Source organism: Geotrypetes seraphini, chromosome 3 (genome assembly GCF_902459505.1).
Source record: "Geotrypetes seraphini chromosome 3, aGeoSer1.1, whole genome shotgun sequence".
Taxonomy (NCBI): Eukaryota; Metazoa; Chordata; class Amphibia; order Gymnophiona; family Dermophiidae; genus Geotrypetes; species Geotrypetes seraphini.
Genome location: NC_047086.1, coordinates 396,360,610 through 396,374,950, shown reverse-complemented (window position 1 = coordinate 396,374,950; position 14,341 = coordinate 396,360,610). Strand labels below are relative to the sequence as shown.

General features: G+C 43.7%; 1 protein-coding gene across 2 annotated transcripts in view; it reads left to right on the top strand.

Moving 5' to 3' along the window:
* The window catches only part of DAAM2 (dishevelled associated activator of morphogenesis 2), a 460,184-nt gene that overhangs the window by 323,668 nt on the left and 122,175 nt on the right, over positions 1-14,341 (top strand). For both annotated transcript variants that reach the window (XM_033939628.1, XM_033939627.1), the window contains exon 15: positions 8,278-8,385. In XM_033939628.1, the coding sequence (XP_033795519.1) occupies positions 8,278-8,385 (108 nt within the window). The remainder of the gene's footprint in view (positions 1-8,277; positions 8,386-14,341) is intronic.

Below are 14,341 nucleotides of genomic sequence, written 5' to 3'. Positions count from 1 at the left end.
CCGCCAAGAGGAAGTAGCAGGACACCGGTAGGAGCTTCTACTTGATGGGGGGGGGGGTCGGGAGGCTGTGGGGGTGCGAGCGGTCCTTCAGGGTGGGGGTGCGGGTGCGGGTGGGAGTGCGTGCGAGCGGTCCTTCGGGATGGGGGTGCGAGCAGTCCTGCGGGGGGGGGGGGGGATGAATCGGACGTCGGGGGGGAACTATGTAAAAAAAATTTTGTACAACGCGCTCACGCGTATAATGCGCAAGGGTGTGCGCGGTATGTAAAAACTACGTATAACGCGCGCGTTATATGCAAGAAAATACAGTATTTCCTTTTTATTAAGGTTTTTATGTAATAATTTGGTCTTAGAAGAATTCCACCTGCTGCCCTGTTTCACAATAGAAAGATCAGAGTAGATGGGAGGTCCGCTTTGAAAAGTAATCTATGACCTTTAATTTCCGGGTGAAATGAGGCAGTTCAACCCTAGTGTTAAAAGTGTTGTCGTATGGCATTGGGTGAAAGGAAGTCTTTTATTCAGTTCTGATGGCTTCTGGCCATCTTACGTATTTTAAACCTGTTCTATCCTGCTTTTCATGCCAGCTGAATTGGAACTAGACTGGGATCTGATAATGTAAGCCTTCATTTCCAATACTTGAGCTTTTGGCCCTATTTTAGGGTCCCCTCCAACCATACTGACTTTCTGGCTTGGAGACCATGTAGTATGGTACCCTCCAGAACCCTTACATCTATATTGTATATCAAGGACTTGTTTGGGAACTTTTGATGAATTACCAGTAAAGCATACGTTACTGAAGGTTGGTTCTGACATCTAAGAACTTAAGAATTGCCGCTGCTGGGTCAGACCAATGGTCCATTGTGCCCAGCTGTCCATTCATGTGGTGGCCCTTAAGTCAAAGACCAGTGCCCTAACTGAGACCAACCCTACCTGCGTTCGTTCTGGTTCAGCAGGAACTTGTCTAACTTTGTCTTGAATCCCTGGAGGGTGTTTTCCCTTGTAACAGCCTCTGGAAGAGCGTTCCAGTTTTCCACCACTCTCTGGGTGAAGAAGAACTTCCTTACGTTTGTACAAAATCTATCCCCTTTTAACTTTAGAGAGTGCCCTCTCGTTCTCTGTACCTTGGAGAGGGTGAACAACCTGTCTTTATCTACTAAGTCTATTCCCTTCATTATCTTGAATGTTTCGATCATGTCCCCTCTCAGTCTCCTCTTTTCAAGGGAGAAGAGGCCCAGTTTCTCTAACCCCTCACAGTATGACAACTCCTCCAGCCCCTTAACCATTTTAGTCGCTCTTCTCTGGACCCTTTCGAGTAGTACTGTGTCCTTCTTCATGTGCCTAAAGCGTGGGATGAACACAGAGGTTCTAGAATCAGAAAATAATAGTAAATAGTGAAGAAATAAGGCCAGTACTGGGCAGACTTGCAAGGTCTGTGTCTGTATATGGCCATTTGGTGGAGGATGGGCTGGGAAAGGCTTCAATGGCTGAGAGGACTGGAGTGAGCTTTGAAGGAGGCTTCAGCAGTTGGAACCAGTCTGTGTGTGACTGTGGTTGTGAGAGGAGCTGAAGAGAGAGCTGCAACTGAGAACCAGAGGCCTGTGGAAGGTGGGAGTTGGGCCTAGCTCTGTGCCCCAGGCAGAGCAATGAAGCCTGGGGTCCCTTCCCAGGGAAGGTCCTGGTTTGGAGGGCCTACTATGGAAGGAAGGAGGGAACCAGATGGTAAAAAGCCTGGGCCATCAGGCTGGAGGAGGCCAGGAGAGCCAGACCACAGAGCTCTTAGAGGAAGCACCAGAGGTAAACACCAGAGGAAAAGAAGGGGAGATAGGGCTGAGGATACTAATAGGTTTAGTGTATTGGCACAGGAGGAAGACGATGGAGGTGGGGGTGTCCAAGAAGAGGAAAGGGAAAAAAGGTCGGGAGGGAGGGCAGCAGGTGGTGATTCTGGAGAGACTGCAGGTTGAGAAAGTGGGAAAGGAAGGGGATAGGGGAGGGGCTTTTCTAAATACAGAGGGGGGTAGGAAGGAGGGTGTGGAAGTAGATGGAGGGGATGTTTTGATGGTGGGGAAGGATGTGATTAAGGAAGGGGAAAATAAGGAAAGGGAAGGAATTGGGAAAGAGTTGATTCTGGCAGAGGGCAAGGCGGTCCCGCCAGGGGTAATGGTGAAGAGGGGAATGGAAGAGGGGAGCGGAGAGAAGGGGGGGTAAGAAATCTAAATTAGTGTCATGATGGGGGGTCCCAGTTAAGCGGTTTCTGATTTATGAGTTTCTGGCTTCCAAAAAATTGGATGTTATCATGTTGCAAGAAACAAGGGTTGACCACCCAAGTTTATTGTGGAAAGCTAAAAGGGACTGGAAATGGGGGCCATCTTACTGGGTATTAGCCCAGGAGGCTTATGGGGGGGTGGGGTGGCATTTCTGTTTAACTCCAGGGCGGTGGAAGTGCGTAGGGTGGTGGAATTGGGTGGGGGGAGGGGGCAGATATTGGATGTAAGGGTGGAGGGGGAGGAGGTAAGGTTGGTGAACATATACGGTCCTCAGAGGAATGGGAGCGTAAAGCTCTAATCTCCCAGATCAGACCATATTTATACACGGCCAGGAGGGGATTTTAATGCAGTGATAAGGCAGGAGGATAGGGAAGGGAGGAAATTTTCTTTAGGATATGATGAATTATTTTTGAAACAGGTGGGGGAGGGGGCAGGGCTGATTCATATTTACACAGTTTTTGGGAAGCAAGGAGGGGGTTAAGTTTGGCGGGGGAAATGCCGCAGTCATATCGACAGGTTTTTTGTAAGGAGGGAAGACTGTCAGGTCCCTCCCCCAAGTACAGCATGTAGAATTTACGGATCACGCTTTGGTGAGCATACAAGTAGGGGGGAAGGACCCGGTTATGGGTAGGGGTCTGTGGAGGCTCAACAATGCGTGGCTCCAGGAGGAGAGTGTGCTTACATGCTTTAATGTTGCTGGAGAAGGGTCGGTGCGTGGCTCCTTCTTCCAATCTAAGTTTTTCTTGTAGGTTTGGAGTCCTTATTTAGATTCCTTAACTCCTAGAGTGCGAGATCTGATTCTTAATACCCTAAACCAGGGGTAGGCAATTCCGGTCCTCAAGAGCCGGAGCCAGGTCAGGTTTTCAGGATATCCACAATAAATATGCATGAGATAGATTTGCATCTCAAGGAGGCAGTGCATGCAAATCCATCTCATACATATTCATGGTGGATATCCTGAAAACCTGACCTGGCTCCTGCTCTCGAGGACCGGAATTGCCTAGCCCTGTCCTAGTTCATTGAGACCTGCTGTGCATTTCTTTAGCCATTTTAACCAAGCTAACACCCTATACGTTACACAAGAAAATGCCTGTAGTGGATAGGAAGGAGAAATCTCATCTCAGCTGTGCAATCCATTTATCAGCTGGAGATAAGAATGGATGAGAGAAGCAGGTGGCTGTGAAAAAAAAAAAAAAAAGCAGCCATACTTTCCTGAAATGGCTCTCACGACCTATTACCCCTGAACAAACCCAGTCACTGCTTCCTAACCAGGAGTTTGGTTCACAAACTGTCCAATTATCTTCTCTAATGGGGGCTGTGGGGAGCACATTGGACAGATGTGGCCGCATGCTTGAAGCTATTTTTCTCTTTGATGAGTTCCTGAACATCCTGCTTGTCACATGCTAACAAGGAAGATCGGCTCTGGAGTCTCAGGACAGGCTGATCTGGTCCAGGTTTTACCCACTTCCACAGGGGGGGGGGGGGGTCAAATTGTTTACTTATAATCAAAACTTGATATACACATAATCTGTCTTGCAGACAGACAAATGGGATTTTCAGGGTATCCCTAGGAATATGCATAAGACACATTTGCATGCAAATCTATTGCATGCATACTCATTAGAGATATCTTAAAAACTTGATGGATTTACAGTCCTCAAGGTTCAGGAAAGTCTGTCATGCTACACTTCCAAGTACCTAGAAACTGGCAGTCATCTGCCCACGTCAGAAAGATCTACATCTTGATAAAAGTGGAGTAGAATGGGTACAAGTGGATCGATTTTTTTACTCCGTCAAAAATTACAAAGACTAGGAGACACTCGATGAAGTTTCATGGAAATACTTTTAAAACCAATAGGAGGAAATTTTTTTTTTTTCACTCAGAAAATAGTTAAGCTCTGAAATGCGTCGACAGAGGATGTGGTAAGAATGGTTAATATAGCTGGTTTTAAGAAAGTTTTGGACAAGTTCCTGGAGGAAAAGTCCATAGTCTTATTGCTTGCCCTGGAAGGGTAGCGTGGAATGTTGCTACTCCTTGGGTTTTGGCCAGGGTTGGCTACCGTTAGAACGGGCTACTGGGCTTCATGGACCTTTGTTCTGATACAGTAAGGCTATTCTTAGGTTCTTAAGTTCCAGTGATACTGAGCCAGCGAAAGGATTGAGAATTGAGTTTTTCTTTTGGGGGAAGAACTGAATGGAGTCCTCCAGGGTTAGAGAATGCAGAATCCTACGGGAGGGGTTAGAGGGGCAATATTCTATGTCCAGTGTAAGAATTGTGAGGGAGGAATTACTGCATCCAGATCTCAGTATCCTGAGAGAGAGGTTATGGGATCTGAATACCATATTCTACCAAATGAATCCCAGCGGTGGGGTTACACCGACACTGCTTTTAGCTGAACGGCTCAGCAACAGGTTACAGCAGTGGTTCCCAACCCTGTCCTGGAGGACCACCATGCCAGTCGGCTTTTCAGGCTAGCCCTAATGAATATGCATGAGAGAGATTTGCATTTAATAGACATGACAGGCATGCAAATCTGCTTCTTGCATATTCATTAGGGCTAGCCTGAAAACCCGATTGGCCTGGTGGTCCTCCAGGACAGGGTCGGGAACCACTGGGTTACAGGCTGTGGATGGGTTAGACTAGAGCAGCTCAGCTGAATGTTTTTGTGGATTAAAATATTCCTAGTGGTTGCACAGAGTGAAGAGTTAATTAGCACTGCTTTGAAACTGTACTGCAGCCAAATACCAGTGGAATATTATAAATAGACATGGCACATATTGTTCTCAATTAATTAGAAAACAATTTTCTTTCCAGTTCAAAAAAATTAACCAACTTGAAACAGCTTGCAGGCCTCAAATTCAGCTTAGTTCTCTACACAGTTTCGTTCAACTTTACAGGAAGAAACTGCTATTAACTACCAATTCCTGTAGAGCAGGGGTAGGCAATTCCGGTCCTCAAAAGCCGGAGCCAGGTCAGGTTTTCAGGATATCCACAATGAATATGCATGAGATGGATTTGTATGCACTGCCTCCTTGAGATGCAAATCTATCTTGTGCATATTTATTGTGGATATCCTGAAAACCTGACCTGGCGCTTGAGGACCGGAATTGCTTACCCCTGCTGTAGAGCATGGGTCCTCAAATCCAATCCTTGAGGTCCACAACCCAGCCCAATTTTCAGGATTCCACAAAGAATATGTATGAGACGTAGGCAGCAGAATGCTTTTTTGTTTGTAGAGACCCAAAAGTTTGGTCCCAGACCCCGCCCAAGCTCCACCCCCAGACCACACCTAAGCTCCCAGACCCCGCCCCATAATAATAGTACTAATTGTAATGCCATTTGTTCCATTCATTTTTCATATACAAATACAATATATACACACCAGGCTTCAGCCACACATGCAGAAAACAGGAAAAAAAAAATATTTGTCTACGTTTACAATTTTGTTGAGGGGAGGGGGAAGGGCTTAAATGTCATTAAAGTAATTGTTGTGTTGAATTATTGTATTTTATGAAATTCAATAAAGACATTTTAACCAAAAAAGAAAAAAAAAACCCCAACATTTTCAATACAAACCCACAAACGAAACCCTAATATGCCACAAGAGAAATAGAAAGAAATGCACTTCTTCCTGAACAGTCCAAAATATAAAAACAACAGATGTAAGTTTTCAAACATTTTTCCTACCTTTTTATGTTTCTGACCCTCTTGTTCCTTCTGTGCTCTTAACTCCGTTTCCAAGGCCTCCTTATGCATTTGCTGTTTCTTTCCTCTCCTTCACTTTTTACAGTACATCTCGTTATGCTCTCGTTTGCTTTTTTGCTGGTCTTTAATTACTTGTAAACCGAGTCGAGCTCCCCAGGGAGACGACCCGGTATATAAATCGAAGACTAGATTAGATTAGATTAGATCCATCTTTAGCACTGATTTCCATATTCAGTTTTCTTCTGATTTTGTGCCTCCATCTCAAATCGTTTTACCTTTTCATCTCTTTCTCTCTGCTCCATCCATGTGCATCATCTCCTCCCCTCCATCCATGTCCCACCTTCTCCTTTCCCTCCTCTCTTGTCTTCCCCTCCATCCTTGTGCCACCATCTCTTTCCCATCCCTTTGTCCCCCATTCCTATCCTCTCTGCCCCTCCCATTCAGCATCTATCCCTTCTTCCTCCCTCCCCACCCAGTTTCAAAGCACACTTCATCACGAAAAATGTACGATGGCCACTGGCGTGGCAGCAATTCTTTAGTGCTGCCCACAGCTTCATCTGCACGGTTCCTTTGCTGTGGTCCGCCCAACTGGAAACAGGAAGTTGCTTCACAGGGGGGTGGAACGCAGCAGAAGAACAGTGTGGAGGACACCAGCATCACTGGAGAATCGTTGCTATGCCATTGCCCTGCTTGTGGTTTTTAAGGTGAGGGGGGCTTTGTAATCCAGTGGAGAGCTGTGAGCCTCATAAGAGTTTTTATCAAAAATATTTGGAGGGGCGGGGGGGGGGGGGCATTACCCCCATCTTTATGATGCCTATGGTATGAGACATACTTGCATTCATTGCTTTCCATTGCATGCAAATAAATCTTATACATATTCATTATGGAAATCCTGACAACAAGGCTGGTTGTAGACCTCAAGAACTGGATTTCAGGACCCCTCTGTAGAGTATGGATTATGCCAGGCTGTGTCATTCTTGCTTATGACATCATCAATTGGGGGTCCGGCAAGTGTCTGATGTCATAAATGAGGTGAAGAGTCCATGTTTCTGGAGTCATTGCCAGGAAGGTATAATGTGATCAGTCACACGAAAGGCTTTGGGCATTAACACGGGGAGGAAGCCTAAGTATGGCCAGTGAATTTCAATAGTAGAGACATCGGTCGTTCAACCGATTTGTAAACTAAGAATTTTTATAGCTCTGTTAATTCAACCAGTAACCTAAGAACTATATAGTTTCCCACTTCTTCCATTCTATAAGATTGTATTGACGACTTTGAATTGTAACCTCTTCGCTGATTGTCCAGCACTTCTTGTTGTAAACCTCCTCGAACTACCAAGGATTTGGCGGTATATAAGAATAAAAAATTATTAATTATTATTATAAAGGGCTTTTTTCTGTGTACAAGAAGTTAGGGGTGCCATGCATGTGCAAGTGCCGACATTGGCTCATATATACCACGAATGTGCGCCATGCACTATTGAATACAGTAGCAGGTAAGGCAGCTGAGACCGAATCTGTGGCTGAAATTTGCCGCTCAGTGTGGGCTGAAACTGAAACCAGCCCAGCCCTCCAACCAGGAACAGCCTCTGCTCTCTTCCTCCTTCCTCTTCCACCGCTAAGATTGTTCCTTCCCTTAACAGGTACAATCCCAATATAGTTGCTACAATCTCCAGTGGCAATCTTCTCATTTCTGCTGGAAGTCGCAGCAGCCATTTTGACTGGGAATTTCTCCTGTCCCAATTTGCCACCAGGGCAATAAGGTAGACCCTGGGGCAGTAATGGTGGCAGCCTACAGGTGGGTCCAGGAATGGGGGGAGGGCTTCTTATGTGTGTGTGGGGGGGGGGGCAGGGAGGAGGAAAGCCATCAGACAGAAAAAAAAAGTTTTGGTTTCATCTGAAACTGTGTCTTCATGTTTTAGCTGAAACAAGCAGTGCTGAATGTGGGTTTCAGGTCGGTTTCTGTGTTGAAGCTGAAACTGAAACTGAAACCAAAATTCACATACATGACATGTAGCACTTAGGTATGCCCAGTGACACTTCTCATTGACGTGGCATGAGTGTTTAACTTGTTGCACATAAATACAGGTTTGTACCTATATTCTATGACAGCATCTGTGCACACGGCTTCCATGACAAAACTAGCACTCGGTGGACATGGCTAACACATGGCTCTCAGTTACACAATTGCCCCCATGGTGTAATTTCCTCCTGGGCTAGCAGATGGCCTTTGTCTTCTTGTGGTATAATAGTGGAAAGATGTTTCCTCTTCTCATGGCTCTTGGCATTGTGTTCTTTTTTGGGTTCCAGGACAAAATTAACGGTACCATCTGGAATGATATTGACGACATCAAGGCCTTCAATGTTCTAGACCTGGAGGACTTTGAAAAAATGTTCTCAGCCTATCAGAGACACCAGGTAAGCTTTACAAATTCAGTGTGTCTCTTTATGCTTGAAGAGCAACTCAGAAACCAAATAGAAGCAACTAGAAATCCTTCCCTGGGGGCAGGGCTGGCTTTAACACATGGTGGAAAAGGCATTTGCCTAGGGATTAGAATTGAGAGCATGGTGCTGGGACAGCCAGCAAGGCAGCAGCAGTGCAGCATTTGAAAACTACCTTTATTGCGATTGTTGTCCTTTGAGCACCCACCTCCATGCTCAGGGCCTGCTGCATCTTGCCTCCATTAGCAGGAGGTTTGCCTTGCAAGGGGTAGATGTACCAGGCCATGAACATGGGCAAGGGTCCTGCAACACATGCAGTGCCTTTGGATGGGCCAGGGACAGTTAGGGGGCAGTGACAACAGCAGAAGAAGGGTGGAAGCAGGCTAGAAGGGAAAAGAGGAAATTAGCAGATAACCGAAGCCTCAGTACCCTGAGGTTGTGGGTTCAAACCCACGCTGCTCCTTGTCACCCTGGGCAAGTCACTTAATCCCCCCATTGCCCCCAGTACATTAGATAGATTGTCCTGGTGGATTTACAGACAGAGAAAATGCTTGAAAACCATTCTGAGTTCCCTGGGGAGAACAGTATAGAAAATTGAAAAAAATCAATAAATAAAACTGTCTGACCACTTTCAGCCGAAACCAAAACTGCAGCCAAAACTTGTCACCTGGTTTCAATCGAATCCAAACCCCCAAACTAAAGTTTGGTTGTGTAAATGTGACCTAATGAAGCCCACTGGGAATTCTCAGAACTTGCAGTTGGCAGTCCTCTGCTAAACCCTTAGGAGCCCAGTCTCAGAAACTATAAGCACAGGCTGACAACTGGGAGAGCCATTTTAACAAATACTTCTCAACAAGTCTGCTAAGGATATGATAAATTAAGTAGAGATAACTAGATTATATGTGGAAAACCATCTCAGAAAAAGCTAACTCTGAATTGTAACACCATTACAGAAGCTCATATGACCCGCTCTGAATTGACTCCCCAGTCATTAGCAGTGGTATAGAAGCTTTCAATAAAACAATAAACATTTAGGTTCCCAAGTCAGTGCAGCTGTAGTTAAATAACCTCTGAGAAGGACCTTTATGAGAACTTGTAAAACAAATCATGATTACCAGCTTTTTTTGCTTACCCAAACTGTGCACAAGTAACAAGAGAAAGTAACACAGAGATGTTTTCCATTTTGTATTTAGTTGAAGCATGATATAGGGAAAAGGATTCTAGCCACTGATCTGTACTACCAGCCTGATACACAATTCAGAATTAAAAAGCACATTGATATTACTGAATGAGAGGACTATATGCCCTAAAAGTATTACAGTCAAGAGCAATACATTTCTCAAATTATTTCTAATATATAAACTTCATATCTTGTAATATCATTTCCCTCCTAACACTATAAGCTGAGCAGTACTTGTACTTGAAAACAATAACTACAAGTTCCATTCTCATAGAATCTAGCTTCTGAACACTGCAAGTTTAATTAAAACACTGCATCTTTATCATACCAATAAGGTCTAGAGATTCTTTAGACGCGCCCAAAAAGTATCCAAGCCTGAATATATACAATCATTTAAACAGTAAAAGACCATATAGCAAAATAGTCTTCACACACTTGAACCATTTTCAGCTATTGAAAACTTAAACTAAAAGCCACAGTTGGTGGCATAGTGAGGGTGAGAGATGCCCAGGGTGGTGGTGCTCCTCTCCCGCCCTCATCGATGCCCTCCACTCCTTCCCCGATCCCCCCTGCCGTGCGTGCGCCCCCTTCCCTTCCCCTGTACCTCTAGTTTTTCCTCGCCTGATCATTCCTAACATTCTATTTGCTTTCTTAGCCACTGCCACACACTGAGCTGAGGATTTCAACGTTTCCTCCACGATGACACCTAGATCCTTTTCCTGGAACCATCACGTAACTATAGTTCAGGTTCCTCTTTCCTACATGCATCACTTTGCGCTGGATCACATTAAACATTATCTGACATTTTGATGTCCAGTTTCCCAGGGTCCTCTTCCAATTTTTTACATTCCTCTTGCGATTTAAAATGATGTGTCATCAGCAAATTTAATTCTCTCATTAGTTATTCCCATATCTAGATCATTGATAAATATGTTAAAAAGTACTATTCCCAGCACAGATCCCTGAGGAACATCTCTATTTACCCTTCTCCATTGAGAGTATTGGCCATTTAACCCTACTCTCTCTTTTCCATGTTTTAACAGTTCTTTATCCAAAATAGGACGTTACCTCCTAATCCATGACTTTCTAATTCCCTCAGAAGTCTTTCATGAGGTACTCAAATGCCTTTTGAAAATCCATGTTGGTTTTGTCTCATTAATCCATGCTTACGTATGTGCTCTGTAATTTTGTTCTTTAAAATAGTCTCTACTTTTTTGCCCAGCTCCGACATCAGGCTCACCGGTCTATAATTTCCTGAATCTCGGTAATCTTTTAAAGTAGTCTTAGCCCTCACTGAAATCCTCAGCAGTTTCCATAATGCACGGCTACTGAGATTGACTTTACAGGGAAGGCCTGGTTGAGGCAGGGTCTTGGTGGTGCCAAACTGTTTCCACTTTACCATGATGAAGGAGTAGCCTAATGATAAGGACAGCAGACTAAGATCCTGGGGAACTGGATTTGATTCAAGTTTCAAGTTTTATTCAACATTTGATTAATCGCCTATCATAATTACTAAGCGATTTACATTTACAGAAAATACATAATAAAATGTTAACAATAATATAATAAAAATCTAAAAATCATTTTTAAAAAAAACTGGACAAATTTGGACAGGAAAACATTGGGAATGAGGGGGAAGAAATACAATTTATGATAGGAAAGGAGGGACCGATAAGGGTTAAAACACAAAAAGGCTGGGAAAACAAAATACATATTTAGATATAGTGTAAATATATAGCTGACTGAAGTGAAAGGGAGTTGTGAAGAGCAATTGGCATTTCAATTAAGTATTGAAAGCGTCTTTAAAAAGAAAACTCTTGAGTTGGCTTTTGAATTTATCAAGGTTTTTCTCCTCCCTTAAATAAAGTGGGAGAGAATTCCATGTTTGCGGTGCTGTGACAGAGAAAATGTACTGTCTTCTGGTATTTATGATTTTAAGAGAGGGAATGACCAATAAAAGTTGTTGATTGGATCGTAAAGTTTTTTGAGAGGTGTATGGAATTAGAACTTTATAAATGAAAGATGGAGTTTTGGATAATAACGATTTGAAGGCTCCTTGTGACCCTGGGCAAGTCACTTAACCCACTATTGCCCCAGGGGAAAAAAATACATCTTAGATTGTGAGCCCACTAGGGACAGAAAAAGTACCCACATATACTGTGCATACAGCTGTGCTCGTCTGTGAGTGAAAGCCACATTTTCAGTTCAGTTGCCCGTTGGCTGCAGATTTGCTTGAGAAATATGATCCAGTCCTAGGTTCACCCCATGGCATGGAAGGACTTATAAACTTGCTTTTTGACTAGAGAACATAACTGGGAATCCAGAACTATAAAGTCTCCACGTGCCATAGGGTAAACCTATAATTCGATCAGTCCTGCTGTGTAAATGTGAAGCCAGTTAGCAGTCCTCCTTTCCCTAGGTTCAGATGAAAAGTGGATACCCAGTCCCATGAATTCTGGGAGCTGTAGTCCTGCATGTTGTGGGAGAACAGATCCCTCCTAAGAGTAGTGGGAAAGGAGTTACCCTACCTGTGCAGGAGCTCCGTCTCCCTCCCCACCTCCCATATAGTTTCAAGATCCAGAGCCCTTTGGTAATGGTATTAAAATATTCATGGCTGTGAACCACGGCTTTAGCAAACCTTGGCATGATCTGTTTTTCTCTTGACTCATTTTTGAACCTTCATTCTCTGTTTTCTGTGGCTGCCTCCATAGGATCTTCTAATTAAGCCCACTCTGAAGCAGGTGAGTACAGAACACTTTGGGCAATCTAGAGGAGTTGGACGTTTGTGGCCCCTTTACTGAAGTACAGTAATGCTAGTTTCAGCTATTCACTGGGGTCACTGTCCCCCCATCCCACCTGTCTATACAAATATACTCAAAGTAAACTAGGATTACTGGTGGGTCCAGGTGGGAGGTAACCAAAACATGGCCAAATCTGAATTTTGGATCAGTTCACCAAAGCCAAAATTGAAACTGAAATTCAGTGGTTCCCAAACCTGTCCTGGAGGACCCCCAGGCCGGTCGGGTTTTCAGGTTAGCCCTAATGAATATGCATGGAGCAGATTTGCATGCCTGGCACCTCCATTATATGCACATCTCTCTCATGCATATTCATTAGGACTATCCTGAAAACCCGACTGGCCTGGGGGTCCTCCAGGACAGGTTTGGGAACCACTGCTCTAGATCAAGGTCTGATTTTGTGCCCATTGCAGCTTTGGGCTTGCAGTTTTAATTTTTATAGGAAAGAGAGGAACCCAAAGGCAAACCCAGGACTCAATCAGCAGGCCTAGTTAGAAATCACTACATCATATAGTATAGGAGGGGAGAAAACAAAAAAAATGCCAAATGACTACAAGTCCCAGCATGCAATGCACAACCACCGACTGATTCCTGAGTTACCGTGATAGATTTGAGCAGTTTTGCATTTGTTCTAATACCCACCTCAAGGCTTACTGGGGTTCGTAGTTCTACATTACCAAAGTGGACCCACAGGACTCTAGTTCTTAGACTGGCTTAAAATGAGAGAAAAACGGAGAGATTAGTTTTTCCCATCCTTGAATCACCCCAGTAAATAGCGTCAGAGTCCTAAAATAACAGAGGTTAGCATGATCATGCAAAGTCACGTTTACAGAACCAGTGATTGGCCAAAGCCATTGGAAAGGTGTTTGTGGGAACAGCAGACATGTCAGTACAATTAAGCTGATGATATAACAGTTACAGAAGGATTTGTTTAGAAATGGTTACCTCTCCCCTCCCTATAGATCAGTGGTCTCAAACTCAAATCCTTTGCAGGGCCACATTTTGGATTTGTAGGTACTTGGAGGGCAGCAGAAAAACTAGTTAATGTCTTATTAAAGAAATGACAACTTTGAATGAGGTAAGTACCTACAAATCCAAAATGTGGATTATCTGAAATCTGAAATTATCAGAAGCAATTAAGGAAAAATTTATAAACTATAGTTTATAAATCTTTCCTTAATTGCTTCTGATAATTTTAGCTATACACATCTGAAAGCAGTTCAACATGCAGAAAGTGAAAAAACTATCAAAGTATCAACTGCAAGAGACAAGATTTTGGACCAACTGTCGTGAAAAAATGGAGTTAATAGTTAGCCCCTGTAATCAGGAATTTTCAGACCAGTTCTATTACCCAACAATCATCCCAATGCATTCTGGTCCAGCTGTGATGAGAACCGCCCCCCTCCCCCCAAAAAAACAGCAGTAAAGGCTGTGTTGTGCATAGTTCTGGTCACTCCTTCTCAAAAAGGATACAGTGCAACTCAAAAAGGTTCAGAGAAGACCAAGGGATGGAACACCTCCCTTGGAAGAAATACTAAACAGGTTAGGGCTGGTTTGGTTCATATTTGATAAAGAGTCCAAACATAGTCATCACAGAAGATTCAACATCGCCACCTTTTAGTTTAAGAACTGGCCTTCCGCAAGGATCAATATTATCACCAATCTTGTTTAACGTTTTCCTTGCCCCATTTTTGACTTTAGCTCAAATGCACAGTTTCACGATGTTTCTTTATATACTATAGATTCCGATTCTGAAATTGCATCTATAAATCAGAATCTGGTCTATATTACAAATTGGTTTATTGAAAATAAACTTAAGAGAAATCCAGAGAAATTTACATCTAATCTAATCTAATCTAATCCTTAGGTTTGTATACCGCATCATCTCCACGTTCGTAGAGCTTGACGCGGTTTACAGTAGGAGAAATAGGAAGGAACTACAACAGAGGGTTAG